This window comes from Plecotus auritus, assembly GCF_963455305.1.
Source record: "Plecotus auritus genome assembly, chromosome: 4".
NCBI classification, from domain to species: domain Eukaryota; kingdom Metazoa; phylum Chordata; class Mammalia; order Chiroptera; family Vespertilionidae; genus Plecotus; species Plecotus auritus.
This window is the reverse complement of record NC_137775.1, coordinates 94,971,603-94,987,243: the sequence shown is the minus strand read 5'-3', so window position 1 is coordinate 94,987,243 and position 15,641 is coordinate 94,971,603. Positions and strand designations below refer to the sequence as shown.

At 42.8% G+C, this 15,641-nt stretch overlaps 1 protein-coding gene across 1 annotated transcript in view; it reads left to right on the top strand.

The window, feature by feature from the left end:
• DNAH8 (dynein axonemal heavy chain 8) overlaps positions 1 to 15,641 on the top strand; it is a gene marked incomplete at its 3' end in the record, with an annotated part of 280,160 nt that overhangs the window by 24,983 nt on the left and 239,536 nt on the right. Inside the window, exons 6-10 of the mRNA XM_080664997.1 lie at positions 1,921 to 2,028; positions 6,421 to 6,522; positions 7,000 to 7,146; positions 12,053 to 12,250; positions 15,284 to 15,360. Coding sequence (XP_080521123.1) covers positions 1,921 to 2,028; positions 6,421 to 6,522; positions 7,000 to 7,146; positions 12,053 to 12,250; positions 15,284 to 15,360 — 632 coding nt within the window. The remainder of the gene's footprint in view (positions 1 to 1,920; positions 2,029 to 6,420; positions 6,523 to 6,999; positions 7,147 to 12,052; positions 12,251 to 15,283; positions 15,361 to 15,641) is intronic.

The following is a 15,641-nucleotide window of genomic DNA, read 5'->3' as shown; positions in this document are numbered from 1 at the left end:
ACTAGAGGCCTGATTCATGAAATTCGTGCAAGAGTAGGCCTTCCTTCCCCAGGCTGCTGGCACTGGCTTCCCTCTGGCACCCGGGACCCGGGCTTCCCTTGCAGCTTTGGCTTTGTCCAGAAGGTCGTCCGGAAGGATGTCCGTTCTAATTAGCATATTACGCTTTCATTATTATAGATGATGTTTAAAATTCAGATGAAGGGCATTCTCCTGATGGGTCCATTTGTTGCTGTCCCTGAACTTTCTTCATTGGATTTGGGGGAACTTTGTAGGTTTGCCTTGTTGAGGGTGGCAGAGACGCCTTCTGGGCACATTGTTTTTATGAGAATCTTTTTTTGATCTACAGATAACACATCTAATATGAATTCTGACATATAAGATTAACTATGAATAATGTTAATGTTCATAAGCCGCATACAATTGATTTAATTATGTCATTGTCACACCTCATACCTGGGACATATAGTACATGAATTAGTAGTTGTTCTTTCTGGTTTTACTTATTCCATCACCATTTAAAAAATCGTTGATATATTTATATTGTCTTAGCAATGAACAGGCATGCTCCTGGAGGGAGGGAGTGCCATTGCCCTTATCTGTTCTTCCAACGTGATTTGCATCATGGGGAAAAGCAGGCCTCAGTAATCTCAGGCACAGAACTGGGGTTATGCTATAGCCCTGGGACCTTGAACAAGGTACTTAACTCCCCTACCTCTCCATGTTCTCATGGGAAAATGGGAATAACAATATTTTGTTTTATAGGTTCTAAAACATTTTTTATTACATTTTAACATCTTACAGTCAGTTGAGTTTAACATCTTGCACTCAGAGAACATCTTACAGTCAGTTGAGTTTATTGTGAATGTGACTCGACACCACTTTTGATTATTAGTTCTCTCCTTGAGGGGTAGAGTTTGTTCTTCGTTTGTTTGTTTTTTTGTTTTTTGTACCACTGGTGTGAATTCAAACTGCAGTGAATGAGTGCCAGCTTGTGGTACAAATTCTCAGGGGAATTCATTTTCCCTCCCTCCACCAGGAGTGGGGTTGGGACATACAAGGTTTGTTCCTATCTTTTTCTCCACGGCTCCTCTGTTTCATCCTTCCTGTTACAGAGGGGGTGGAGCCATTTGGTGGCTTAGTTTTATGTGGGAGTGAGATGCCCTTTTCTTAGTATCATGTAAAGTAGTGGGACAGTACAGTCTTGCAATCAGTGATGTCTTAGCTGTGATGAGATCAAACCTACCTTAAATGGTCATTGTCAGCATAAATGACTAGGTGGAGCTCTTTGCCTAGTGCCTGGCACACAGTAAGCACTGGATACACATTAGCAATTGTTTTATCTGTGTTTGCACTTGGTCTGCTCTTCTCTGTGCTGTTCTGCTGTTTAACTTGTTTGTGTACGTCCTTTGCACTCTGCCGTGACCTCCTCCAGAATAGGTTACGTCTGTGGATTTTGCCCAATATTCTCAGAACTTAGTGGCACTTAGTATGCTTGCTGAATGGTGAATTGAATGGAACACATGGAAATGAGAACTAGTCTAATCTCTTTTTAACTAGCTTTCTGACCCAGGTAAGTCACTTTACCTCTCAAGGTATCAGTTTCTTCACCTTTAAAAAGAGCAACTTGAACTATTAAACCTTAAAATAACTTTCACCTCTAATATTTTATTTTTGAATACACTTTTAAGCAACAGTAGTACCAAATTCTCTTCACCCAGTTTCTCCTGTTAGCATCTTGAATTCCCTTGGCATATTCGTCAAAACTGATGGCCTTTTTCTGTTTTAGGATCCAGTCTAGGCTACCACATTGCATTTAGTAAAAGTCGACGTTTATGTATCTTTAGAGTTTTGAATATTATAGGATATTGGTTATTAAACTTATAAATATGATGGAATTCACTTGATATATTTCAATTTTAGGTTTCCATGGCCCATGGAATACAAAATTTGATTAATGCCATCAGAATGATTCACAGCGTGTCGAGGTATTATAATACCTCAGAGAGAATGACCTCATTGTTTATCAAGGTAAGTTTGCAAGGGGGGAAGTCACACATGTAACTCTGTGAATAATGCTCTCCCTCTGAACTGGAAAAGGGAAATGGGAAGGTTGGGTGCCTCTTGGAGTTTTGGATTTTAATACTTCCTGTGGACAAGAAAAGGAAGGTGTTGACTGGAGTTGGTTGTACTTAATTGAAAGGGTACTTTTCTCCTTGTCAGAGGTAAGCCTCCAGGCTTTTTGTTTAAATGTAGATGGTGACCATATTTATCCATTCCAAATAGTTTTGCTCAAGAGCTAAGGTTTGTGTCCACTATTAACAGTGTTTCTTTAGCTACCCCCACGGCACTGTAGTTTGTGTAAAATCTCTCATGTAATGCCTTATGGTTAATTACTTTAAACTAGAAACCCGGTGCACGAAATTCGTGCACAGGGGGTGTGTCCCTCAGCCCAGCCTACACCCTCTCCAATCTGGGACCTCTCAAGGGATGTCTGACTGCCCGTTTAGGCCTGATCCTGGTGGGATCAGGCCTAAACGGGCAGTCGGACATCCCTCTCACAATCCAGGACTGCTGGCTCCCAACTGCTCGCCTGCCTGCCTTCCTGATTGCCCCTAACCGCTTCTGCCTGCCAGCCTGATCACCCCCTAACCACTCCCCTGCCAGCCTGATTGATGCCTAACTGCTCCCCTGCCAGCCTGATTACCCCTAACTGCCCTCCCCTGCAGGCCTGGTCACCCCTAACTGCCCTCCCCTTCAGGCCTGGCCCCCCCCAACTGCCCTCCCCTACAGGCTTGGGTCCCCCCCAATTGCCCTTCCCTGCAGGCCCGGTCACCCCAAACTTCCCTCCTCTGCCAGCCTGGTCACCCTTAACTGTCCTCCCCTGCAGGCCTGGTCCCCCCAACTGCCTTTCCCTGCAGGCCTGGACTCCCCCAACTTCCCTCCTCTGCCGGCTTGGTCACCCTTAACTACCCTCCCCTGCAGGCTTGATCGCCCCCAACTGCCCTCCCTTGCAGGCCTTGTCCCTCCCAACTGCCCTCCCCTGCTGGCCATCTTGTGGTGGCCATCTTGTGTCCACGTGGGGGCAGGATCTTTGACCACATGGGGGCAGCCATCTTGTGTGTTGGAGTGATGGTCAATCTGCATATTACTCTTTTATTAGATAGGATAGAGGCCTGGTGCATGGGTGGGGGCCAGCTGGTTTGCCCTGAAGGGTGTCCCGGATCAGGGTGGGGGTTCCCTTGGGGCGTGGGGCGGCCTGGGCGAGGGGCCTGTGGTGGTTTACAGGCTGGCCACGCCCCCTGGCGACCCAAGTAGAGACCCTGGTATCCGGGGTTTATTTATCTTCTACAATTGAAACTTTGTAGCCTGGAGTGGAGCCAAGCCTTCTGCTTGCTCTGAGGCGGCAGCCATTTTTTTGGGGATTTATGTATCTTCTATAATTGAAACTTTGTAGCCGTAAGTGGAGACCTGAGCCGGCCAGGGAGTGCGGAAAGCTTGGCTTCCTCCATCGCCGGGGGCAACCCTAGCCTCCTGCTCTTTCCAGCTCTGTGGCTGCCGCCATTTCTGTTTGGATTTATGTATCTTCTGTCATTGAAACTTTGTAGCCTTGAGTGGAGGCCTAGGCCAGCAAGGGCAGGTGAAAAGCTTGGCTTCCTCCATTGCCGGGGAAACCCAAGCCTCCCTCCTGCTCTCTGTGGCTGTAGCCATCTTAGTTGGGTTTATATGCATATTCGCTCCTGATTGGCTTGTGGGCGTGGCTTATGGGCGTGGCTTGTGGGTGTAGCGGAGTGATGGTTAATTTGCATATTACTCTTTTATTAGATAGGATGATTTGAAAAATTGTCCAAGAAACATATGAATAGAATTTCTTTGTAATTGATTCAAGCAGAATATAAGTAACATTCACATTTCAACTTTAACCCCCCCTCCCCCCGTCCTCACAAAGGATAGATTTAATCATTATGTTCTCAACAAGGCAAGAACCTTGGTATTCTTCCCTGTCACTTCTTTCTCTCCTTCAGGCTGTTTATGTTCCACATTGAGATCTCTAGTCCCATATTATTATTAATATTTTTTTCAACATTATGAATCAACAAGTATTCAGATTAAAATCTAAGTAGTGTTAGTTTCTTTGATTATCTCTGTTTTGTGATTTCCACATTTTTTTCCATTGTGGATTCATTACTTCTTTTTTTTTAATTTGTTGATTTTTTTTTTTTAAGAGAGAGAGATATACGGAGAGAGAGAGAGATACGGATATATATATATATATATACACACATATATATAATATATATATATAGAGAGAGAGAGAAAGAGAGAGAGAGAGAAATCTATTTGTTGTCCCATTTATTTATGTATTCATTGGTTGCTTCTTGTATGTGCCCTGATCAGGGATCGAGCCCACAACCTTGGTGTACTGGGACAATGTTCTAGCCATCTGAGCTGTCAGACCAAGATGATTCATTACTTCTTTTGCCAAAAAAAAATTCTCAAATGGTTCTTTTCTGTGTGTGGTGAACCTCCTGAATTCCCACATGTCTGAAAATACGTTCATTTTGTCTTACCACTCAAATATTAGTTTCACTGGAATCCTAAGTTCAATGTATTTTTCTGGAACTTTGAGGGTATTGCTGTCTAATACACAGTATTGTTGATGAGAAATTTGATGCTAACCTGATTGTTTTTCCTTTGTAGGAAACATGTTTTATTCTCTCAGCAAGCTGTTAGGATTTTTATCCTTGAACTTCTAAAATGTCAAAGTGATGTGGTTCTTTTTATATTTATCATTTTCTATAGTTGCTGGGTTGTTTCAATCCAAAGACTTTTGTCTTTCTTTTTCCTGGGAAATTGCCTCGTTTGTCTTTGATTATTTCTTACCCACTTATTCAGTTTATTCTCACCCTTTGAATCTAACTCCCATTTCTCTTAACCATTTTTTTTTGTCCATCTTTGTCTTTTGACCTTTCAGCTCACTCATGTGTTCTTAATTTCTGCCCCAAATGCTAGCCAATCCATCAATAGATTTTTAAAAAAATTGACAATAAAAATTTCAATTTCCAAGTTCTCTAGTTGTAAAATCGTCTCATTTCTTTCTTATGAATTAACTAGAGGCCCGGTGCATGAATTTATGCATGGGTGGGGTCCCTTGGCCTGGCTGGTGATCGAGGCCTATTGGGGGACCGGCCAGGGAGAAGGACCCTGGGAGGTTGGCTGGCAGCCCCTCCATTGGGGCCTATTGCGGGGGGGGGGGGGGCTGGCCAGCAGGGGGGAGGGACCATGGGAGGTTGGCTGGCTGGTGGGGGGGAGGGGCTGTGGGAGGTTGGCTGGGGGTCCCCCCATCGGGGCCTATTGGGGAGGCTGGCAGTGGGGAGGGACCTCGTGAGGTTGGCTGTGGGAGCATCTCCTGCATGAGCGTCTGCCCCCTGGTGGTCAGTGTACATCATAGCGACTAGTGGACCCATCATTCCAGTCTTTCAGGTTGTTCGGTCCTAATGCTTGCTTAGGCTTTTATATATATAGATTTGGTTAATAAAAAACATTTTAAAAGATTTTACATGCATTTCTTCTGTATTTCCTATCTTTGTTGAGTTTACTGCCTCTGTTACCAAGTTTGTATTCTTTAATTGCTTGACGATTCTTGGTTGTCTGGCCATCTTTATATTTGAGGCTTCTAATTTGCCTCACTGTTCTGTTTCTTGTAGGGGAGGGGTGTGACTCACATTGGGAAGGAAGTATGAATAATATTTTCTCCGATTTGTCCTCCTAGCTACCTGGCACAGCTACACCCTCCAAGACTGTGGTTCACACTAGGCTTTGTCCTTTCAGCATGTGTCCCTCTGCCTGCTGTATACATGCTCCAACTTCAGTGTGCAGGGTTACAACCAAACGCCCCTCATGACATCTACCATCGTGAAAATTTCCCATATTGTTTCACAATAACCTTCTCCAGAACTGGGTTCTGGTTTTCTCTAGTCCCCCCCCCCCCCCCCCGCTTTTTTTTTAATAGATTTGATCCCATATGCTTTCCATATTTTAGGAATTCTCCAAAATTTCTGTGTGTGAGTCTGCCATCTTGATCTAACCTCTGGACTATTTAAATAGATATCTTGACTTTTTTCACTATTTGGGGGGATATGATATTTGGTTTGCATGTTGAAGGATGGTGAAGAATCACACTTAGACTGGATCAAGTCCTAATTAGTGCAGAAGTAGACAAGTGGAAAATATAGTAGATTTTGAAATTTATAGCCCCAATTACATTGACTTAAATGTTGTAGGTAAACGTGACTTTTTTTTTTTTTACTGGAATGTATATTTCTGGAATGTTTCATATACTGTGATACATTACATACGTTTATGCTTGTGATTTTAAAAAATTATTTCTCTTCAGTTATTTTGGACTAATATTTATTTTAGGTAACAAATCAAATGGTGACAGCATCTAAAGCCTATATTACTGATGGAGGAATTAACCATGTATGGGATCAGGAAACACCCCTTGTACTAAAGAAAATTCAGGTTTTTATACGTTTTATTTACTTATTTATTTATTTATTTATTTATTTAATTTTATTTTTTGCGCATTTTTATTTTCATAAAGTAAAGCTTTCACCATTTGCTCCAATTTTGTTTACTTTATTCATGCACAAAGCATGTTAATTTTGATAAATTATTGAACAAAGTAGCCTGAGAGAGAGACATAGAAACATCAATGATGAGAGAGAATCATTGATCACTGCCTCCTGCATGCCTCCTACTGGAGATTGAGACTGCAGTCCCGGGATTCGAACCATGACCTCCTGGTTCATAGGTTGATGCTCAACCACTGAGTCATGCGGGCCAGGCAAGAACGTAAATTTTTAATGTTACCAGCAATAGCCCCTGTTGAGGGGCTGATGTGATCAGCTCTGTGTGAGGGTAGAATTTTTGAATTTTTGACTCCTTAGCATTGATGTCTCACCACCCTTTCTGCCCCTTCTTTTAATTTTTCCACAGGATTGCATTTTCCTCTTTAAGGAATATCAGGCATCTTTTCACAAAACAAGGAAACTGATTTTAGAATCCTCAGGGGAAAAGTCATTTGAGGTTTCAGAAATGTATATATTTGGAAAATTTGAAGCTTTCTGCAAAAGACTGGAAAAGGTAAGCATTGTGCAGCCACAGCATCCACCCCCAAACACACCTCTCTGGTTATATGGCACTTTACGTAGCACTGTGAGAATTATTGTTCTAGATTGCTCGTCTCACTGTTGGTACGAGTCATTAGATATTACTCACTGCATTTTATTATATCTTCTTTTTTATTCCTGATTAGTGTCTTCTGCCAGCTACACAAAAGCTATTGCAAACTTTCACTTTTCTCCAAGTCTGCCTCTACCCAGGGAGCTTGAACTCAAAAGCCTCTGCTCTTCACCATTGTGTTGGGCGAGCCGAAGTGTGAGATGAAATGCCTGCAATACCTGTCAGAACCCGGTGGTCATGTCGTATCTGGGTGTGTGGGCACCTTCTCTTTCGAGGCCAGTGTATAGGATGTATCCACAGACATTGTGTGGGTGATGTCTTTACTGGGCATATGTGGGTTAGAAACTTCTGCACCTCTGATTCATTTACTAAGACTGGCTGGGGAGGAGTGATACTGTTTTCTGGGTATTTAGGCTGTCCACATCAGAGGCTTATTGGAGTTAGCCTTTGAAAAGTCTATAAAGATACATCATTTAGGTATGACCTACTCCAGTCCCCTACCACCTTGCCAACTTTTTAGGTCCTGGTAATATTTAGAATTCTGTTCGTTGTTTGTTGGAAGTTGCTGAGGCATTACATAGGTTGAAGGGCATTTCCTAGATATGTCCAGAAGCCCATTTTTCATTTGTAACCCCTGACACAGTTAGGATAAGAAAGTATGAGTGATGAAGAAAAACACATAACTGGATGGGGTCTACATACATACTTCTATGGGGCTGTTTTTGTTTGTTCTTTTAATAGCTTTATTGAGCTACTAGAGGCCCAGTGCATGAAATTCGTGTACTGGGTAAGTTCCTCAGCCCAGCCTGCACCCTCTCGCAATCCGGCAGCACTCAGGGAATGTCCATCTGCCAGCTTAGGCCCGATCCCCAATCAGCAGTCAGACATCCATCTGGCTGTCTGGGGCTCTCGCATTCTGGGACCCCTGGCTTCTTACCGCCCACCTACAGTGGAGGAGGGAGAGGCTTTTACCACTACCACTGCGCTTTTCAGCCATGAGCCTGGCTTCTGGCTGAGCATTGCTCCCCCTGTGGGAGAGCACTGACCACCAGGGGGCAGCTCCTGCGTTGAGCGTCTGCCCCGTCGTGGTCAGTGTGCATCATAGTGACCGGTCATTCCGCCATTTGGTCCATTTGCATATTGGGGCTTTATTATATAGGACTAGAGGCCTGATGCACGAAATTTGTGCAAGGGGTGTGTGTGTGTCCCTTAGCCTAGCCTGTACCCTCTCCAATCTGGGACCCCTCGAGGGATGTCCGACTGCCCATTTAGGCCCGATCCTGGTGGGATCGGGCCTAAATGGGCAGTCAGACATCCCTTACAATTCAGGACTGCTGCCTTCCAATCGTTGGCCTGCCTGCCTGCCTGCCTGATTGCCCCTAACTGCTTCTGCCTGCCAACCTGATCATCCCCTAATTACTCCCCTGCCAACCTGATCAACGCCTAACTGCTCCCCTGCCAACCCGATTGCCCCTAACTGCCCTCCCCTGCCGGCCTGGTTGTCCCCAACTGCTCTCCAGTGCAGGCCTATCCTGGTTGGGTTGTCTCCAACTGCCCTCTCCTGCTATCCTGGTCCCGCCAACTGCCCTCCCCTGCAGGCCTGGTCACCCCCTACTGCCCTCCCCTGCTGTCCTGGTCCCCCCAACTGCCCTCCCCTGTAGGCCTGGGTACCCCCCAACTGTCCTCTCCTGCTGTCCTGGTCCCTCCCAACTGCCCTCCCCTGCAGGCCTGGGTCCCCCCCAACAGCCCTCCCCTGCAGGCCTGTTCCCCCCCCCAACTGCCCTCCCCTGTAGGCCTGGGTTCCCCCCAGCTGCCCTCCCCTGCAGGCCCGGTCACCCCTAACTGTCCTCCCTGCAGGCCTGATCGCCCCAACTGCCCTCCCTTGCAGGCCTGGTCCCTCCCAACTGCCTTCCCCTGCTGACCTGATCACCCACAATTGCCCTCCCCTGCCGGCCATCTTGTGGTGGCCATCTTGTGTCCACATGGGGGGGGGGCATATTATGTGTTGGAGTGATGGTCAATTTGCATATTACCTCTTTATTAGATAGGATAATTCATATACTATACAATTCACCCATTAAGGTGTTCAAGTCAGCATTTTCTCATACATTCACAGGGTTATGCACCCATTACTACAATCTAATTTTAGAACATTTTCATTCCCACTGAAAAAATCCGCTACCCATCAGCAGCCATACTCCTTTCCCCCCCCAACCATTAGTATTTCTGTTTCTATAGATTTACCTGTTTTTCTGATGTGTTTTTTTGTGACTGACTTCTTTCATTTAGCATAACGTTTCAAGGTTCATCTATGTTTTAGCATTCGTTTTTATTGCTGAATAATATTCCATGTATGGATATACCACATTCTATTTATCTATTCAGTAATTGATGGATATTTGTGTTGTTTCCACTTTTTGGCTATTATGAACAGTGCTGCTATGAACATTTGTGTACATATTTTTATATGGACACATGTTATTATTCCTCTGGAGTATATGCATAGGAGTGGAATTGCTGTGTCATGTGGCAATGCCGTGTTTAACTTTTTGAGGAACTGCCAAATTGTTCTTCAAACAAGCTGCATCATTTCACATTCTCATAAGCAACTTAAGAGAGTTCCAGTTTCTCCACATCCTTGTTATTATCTGTCATTTTATTTTATTTATTTATTTATTTATAACATATATTTTATTGATTTTTTACAGAGAGGAAGGGAGAGGGATAGAGAGTTAGAAACATCGATGAGAGAGAAACATTGATCAGCTGCCTCCCGCACACCCCCCACTGGGGATGTGCCTGCAACCAAGGTACATGCCCTTGACCGGAATTGAACCCGGGACCCTTCAGTCCGCAGGCCGACGCTCTATCCACTGAGCCAAATCAGTCAGGTTATTATCTGTCATTTTAAATTTAGCCATCCTAGTGGGTGTGAAGTGGTATCTTATTGTGGTTTTGATTTGCATTTCTCTGATGACTAATGATGTTGAACATAATTTCAAGTGCTTAGTGTTCATTTGTAGTTCTTTTTTTGGAGAAATTTCTACTCACATTTTTTACACATTTTATATTTAATTATTTTTGTATTTTTATTGTTGCGTTATAAGAGTTCTGGGTATAAGTCCCTTATCATATATGATTTGCCAATATCTTCTCCCATTATGTGGATTATCATTTCAGTTTCTTTCTTCTTTTTTTATTTAATTCTCACCTGAAGATATGTTTTAAGTTTTTATTGATTTTAGAGTTTAGTTTTGTTTTCTTCTCACCCTGGACATTTGTGGGAGAGAAGAGAAGTGGGAAGCTGGTATTGCTCGGGGGAGAGTTAAGGAGCTAGAGGTAGAGGTGGAGTAGAGTCATTACTCCTGGTAACACTGAGATGAGGGAATCATAGCAAGTTGAGAACTAGAAAGGATGCCAAGATTGGTGAACAGAGAAGGAATTATACTGTAAATTGGCTGTCAATACTGAGGGGTCAAAACTTGATAAAGAGAAAGCTGGTATAAAAGCCAAGGCCAGGAGCAGGAGGAGGGTCATGATCAATGACCATGACTGGCTTTTATATTGCTGCTGTGTGTATGGGGTGGGGGATTCGCTGGCTAAGTTTGGGACTGACTGCTGTCTCTGTCTCTTGACCATCCATTATCCACAGATGGGCAAAACAGAGGACATGTTCATGACAGGGATTTTGTCCCTGTCTCTGGCCATGGGGGTCAGGTGGTAAGGTAAGGGATGAAGATCAGAGTCTTAGGATAGAATAACAGAGCAAGTGGGTAGTTTCGTTCTTCAATTTGTTTTTTAAAGTTTTTTATTTCTTTAGTGTTTTGTTAAGGTGAGTGGAGTGTATGTATTAGTAGGAAGCCCAGCTATTTCTCACATTTATATAGGGCACACACAGCATGCTGTGAATTCCAGGTGGTTCATGTTTACTCCAGGCTTGGGCTGGCTTCTAGGGTGACAATCGTTTTGGAAATGTACAGAAACAGTGAACTATGAGTGACAGTTGTTCAGGAAATGGTCATTTTGGATTGACATGTGCAGGGACTTTGACTTCTGGTTCTGTGTTGTCTCCACGGTGTGTAGTCTGTGGAGGACTCCCCTCAGAACAGGTTTGGTTTCTGTCTGGGCATTGGACAAAGGGAAGCTTTGCCCAAGGATCAAACAGGAAGCAAAACTGGAGAGCTTTAAGCGTTGTTCTCCAAAGCAGGAATCAGAACAGGGAATCACTAATGAAGATTAAGGGACTGAGTAGCCTGTGAATGTGAAAGGTTTTTTTTGTGTGTGAAGTAGGTGGTGTTGGTACATTGAGATGGAGGCAGCCATTTCTGCAATAAAGTTCATTTTGATGACTTCCTGCGGCTCTTCCGGGGTCAGAAGTGACTACAGTCATTCTTCAGTTTTCTTGGGCCTTCCCTCTATCTGAATGCAGGGGAAAGGAAAGCAGATGCAGATTTATGCTGGTGCTACATATCAGAACCACAGTGAGGGCAGGGGCAAGGAGATGGTAAAGCTTTTGAATCCAGTGAAATAATTTTTAGAAAATTCTCAAGAATAAAAGAATGAAATTATTTAGATAACTGCAAGGGCTTTTATATGCTCGAACATCATCGATTTAAATAGTTGAAGAATAGTTCTGATTAGTGACAGGGATTTACCATCTATTTTATCTACTCTGGTTGGTTTTAGCTAAATGATTCTAGGGCCTGTTTCTTGGTCTGCTTTTTAATCAATGATTCATTAAGAGCTTACTCCAGGGAAAGGTGCTACTATCCCATTTTAAAAATAAAATAACACTTCTCTTTTTAAGATTACAGAAATGATAACTATTGTGCAAACGTATTCAGCCTTGAGTAATTCTACTATAGAGGGAATAGATATAATGGCAATAAAATTCAAAAATATATATCACGGGGTTAAGAAAAAGCAATATGACATTCTGGATCCAAGAAGGACAGAGTTTGACACAGATTTCTTAGACTTCATGTCAAAAATAAATGCTTTAGAGGTAAGTAATTATATATACTTTTACTTGTAATTAATAATATCAGAGTTCACATATTTACTATTTATTTTAAGTTCCTCTTCCAAATGAATCAAAAATATTTGCTAGTGTGACTAATTTTTTAACTAGTCCACAAAATATTTTCCACCTTTTTAAAAAAAAACATATTTTATTGATTTTTGACAGAGGGGAAGGGAGAGGGATAGAGAGTTAGAAACATCGATGAGAGAAATGTTGATCAGTTGCCTCCTGCACACCTCCTACTGGGGATGTGTCCACAACCAAGGTACATGCCCTTGACCGGAATCGAACCTGGGACCCTTCAGTCCTCAGGCCAATGTTCTATCCACTGAGTCAAACCAGTTAGGGCATATTTTCCACCTTTTTTAAAATGAAAAAATGGGCATCCTATCTAATGAAGAGGGAATATGCTAATTGACCCTCATGCCATCACAAAGATGGCAGCACCCACAGCCAATAAGGAGGGAATATACTCATTGACTGCCCCACCCTCAAAGATGGCGGCACCCACAACCAATAAGGATGGAATATGCTAATTGACTGTCATGTCCTCAAAGATGGTGGCGCCCATAGCCACAAGATGGCAGCGCCCAGTCCCCTCAGCCCTGCCGGGGCGCCTGCCTCCGGAGTCCCCCAGTCCCCTCAGCCCCCCAGCTGCCCAGGGTTGCCCAAGGCTCAAGCAAGCCTCGGATGGTGGCTACCCAGCCACCCAGGGCCACCCAAGGCTCAGGTAACCAGGGCCAGCTGAGGCTTGCACTGCCAGCAGTGGCAGCAGCAGAGGTGTGATGGACCGTCACCTTCCCCTGATCACCGAGTCGCCTCCCGCCCCTGAGGGCTCCCGGACTGTGAGAGGGGGCAGGCTGGGCTGAAGGACCCCCCGTCCAGTGCATGAATATTCATGCACTGGGCCTCTAGTAGTCAATAAAAGATGTCAGTGAACAACCAACCAGAAGTCCCAAAGACTATTGCAGTTAGGGGTCATTTTTAGTTTACATTAAAATTTGTATTCGATTTTTTGTTGTGTTAAGGAGCCAATGTCATTTTTCCAGTGCAAGGGAAAATTCGTCATTCCTGTTCTTTGTTTTAGTGAGAAAAGATTTGAGGACGGATTAGGAAGGTGCATCACTCTCCCCTTGGCCTTGCACTTTATGGCCACATTCTCTCTGCATCCTAGAGGATGGCTCTGAGAGGCCCTCGTCCTGTTTGTCATAGCTTCTGGGGCACCAGGCAGATGAAGGTAGTTAAAAATAATGTCTGATACCATATTTCTCTCTCACCTTTGGGCTTATATGGCTTCAGTTACTCTTATACTAACTGAGGTTAACCCCATGGAAAGGCCCTCTGCTTGCTTCCCAAAGTCCTGGAGACACAGGGAGGGACAAGAATACATTCTGTCCACTTCCCAAGTCTTGCCATGAAGGTGAGGAAAAACATAATTATATTTTCTCATTTACTCTTTGAAGATTCTTTTAAAAAACTATATTACATGTAATCTGGGCAATATAAAAAGATAGATCCTAAAATTCTAACAGCAATTTTTCTTTTTGGCATAGACTTCCTTTCAGTTTTTGAAAGTGAGACTCTGATGTTATGATATATTTTAGTTATTGCTTTTAGTATTTGGCTAGTCGGGCTTTGTGAGTTATATCTTTATGGCAATGGGAATTTGGATTTAAAAAAAAAACGTATTGCTTAAAATATTTTTATGATTCTTTAATAAAGATTATATGTTGTAAAGGCTTTACTATGTGGTCTTAGATATAAATTTTAGCTTCCAGTATATTTAGAGGCCATATTAACTTTTTAATATTTTAAAAAGGTGTCAGTGTTTTAACTTACCTTCCTTTTTCAATGTTTGAGTAACACTGTGTTTTAGGTTAGTAGACCATCTATAATAATAAAAGCGTAATATGCTAATTAGACTGGACGTCCTTCCGGATGTCCTTTCGGATGACCTTCCGGAAGAAGCTGGGGCTGCGAGGGAAGCCCGGGTCCTGGGTGCCAGAGGGAAGCTGGTGCCAGCAGCCGGGGGAAGGAAGGCCTACTTTCACATGATTTTCATGCATTGGGCCTCTAGTAACAATATAATTTGTAAGTGAAGTAATTTAGAAAGAGTGCTTCAGTTCCATTGGTACCAGGAGTTTGGAATTCACTGTTTGGGATGGTGGGAGTTTCAGAAGAATATTTTCTTCTTGTTTCTCCTTGGCATGGCAAAGAGGTTTCTGGGAGCAGTGATGTTGGAAAGTGACACATATTGATCCTGGGTGTCTATAGTGTCATCACATTGCTCTACCAATATGCTTAGAAATTCTAAATATCCCAAAGAAATATGCTTGGTAAGGGACACTCACTCCTTTCAAAAATTCTCTAGGTCAGTAATTTCCCAAAACAACCACATATGTAATTATAATTTTTCTAGTAGCCAAAAGAATAATAGTTAAAAGAAGTAGGTAAAATTACTTTAATAAGATATTTTGCCTGGCCGGTATGACTCAGTGGTTTAGTGTCAGCTTATGAACTAGGAGGTCATGATTCGATTCTTGGTCAGGGCACATGCTGGTTTGTGGGCTCAATCCCACAACCAGTGGGGGTATGCCTGAGGCAGCAAATTGATGATTCTCTCTCATCATTGATGTTTCTATGTCTCTCTCCCTCTCCCTTCATCTCAGAAATCAATAAAAATATATTTTAAAAAATAATATATTTTATTCAACCCAACATACTAAAAATATTAACATTTTGACATATCATCAATATAAGAAACATTGAGATATTATGCATATTTTTTGTACTAAGTCTTTGAAACCTACCGGTAGTGCATATTTTATACTTACAGCGGATCTCACTGCTAAGTAGTGAGTGCCAGTGGCCATTGTGCTGGTCAGTGTAGTTTTAGATGCTTAGATGGTAGGTGTGTTGAAGGCTATGTTGATCTTGTAGGAAAATCATTAAGTGTTGTTAAACAAAACTAATCTCTTAGTGCCAAGATCATTAAATATCAATATTTTATTTTAGGTACAAATACAGGCATTTATGAACAGTACTTTTGGAAAAATCTTATCTTCTCAGCAGGCTCTTCAGCTGCTTCAAAGGTATTTATAATCCATTAAGCAGCATAATTTCTAGTTGGCATAACTTTATATCTGAAAATACAATTTCAAATAAGATGTTCTTAGAAATCTCTTCTAGGTAAACTTTTAAAAAAGATTTTAAATTTATCTTTATTGTTGAAAGTATTACAGATGTCCCTTTTCCCCCCTAATGATTCCCTCCTCCCCACTCCTACCCCCTCCCTCCCCAGGCCTTAACTGCACTATTGTCTGTGTCCATGGGTTATGCATATAAGTTCTTTGGTTAATCTCTTTCCACTCAC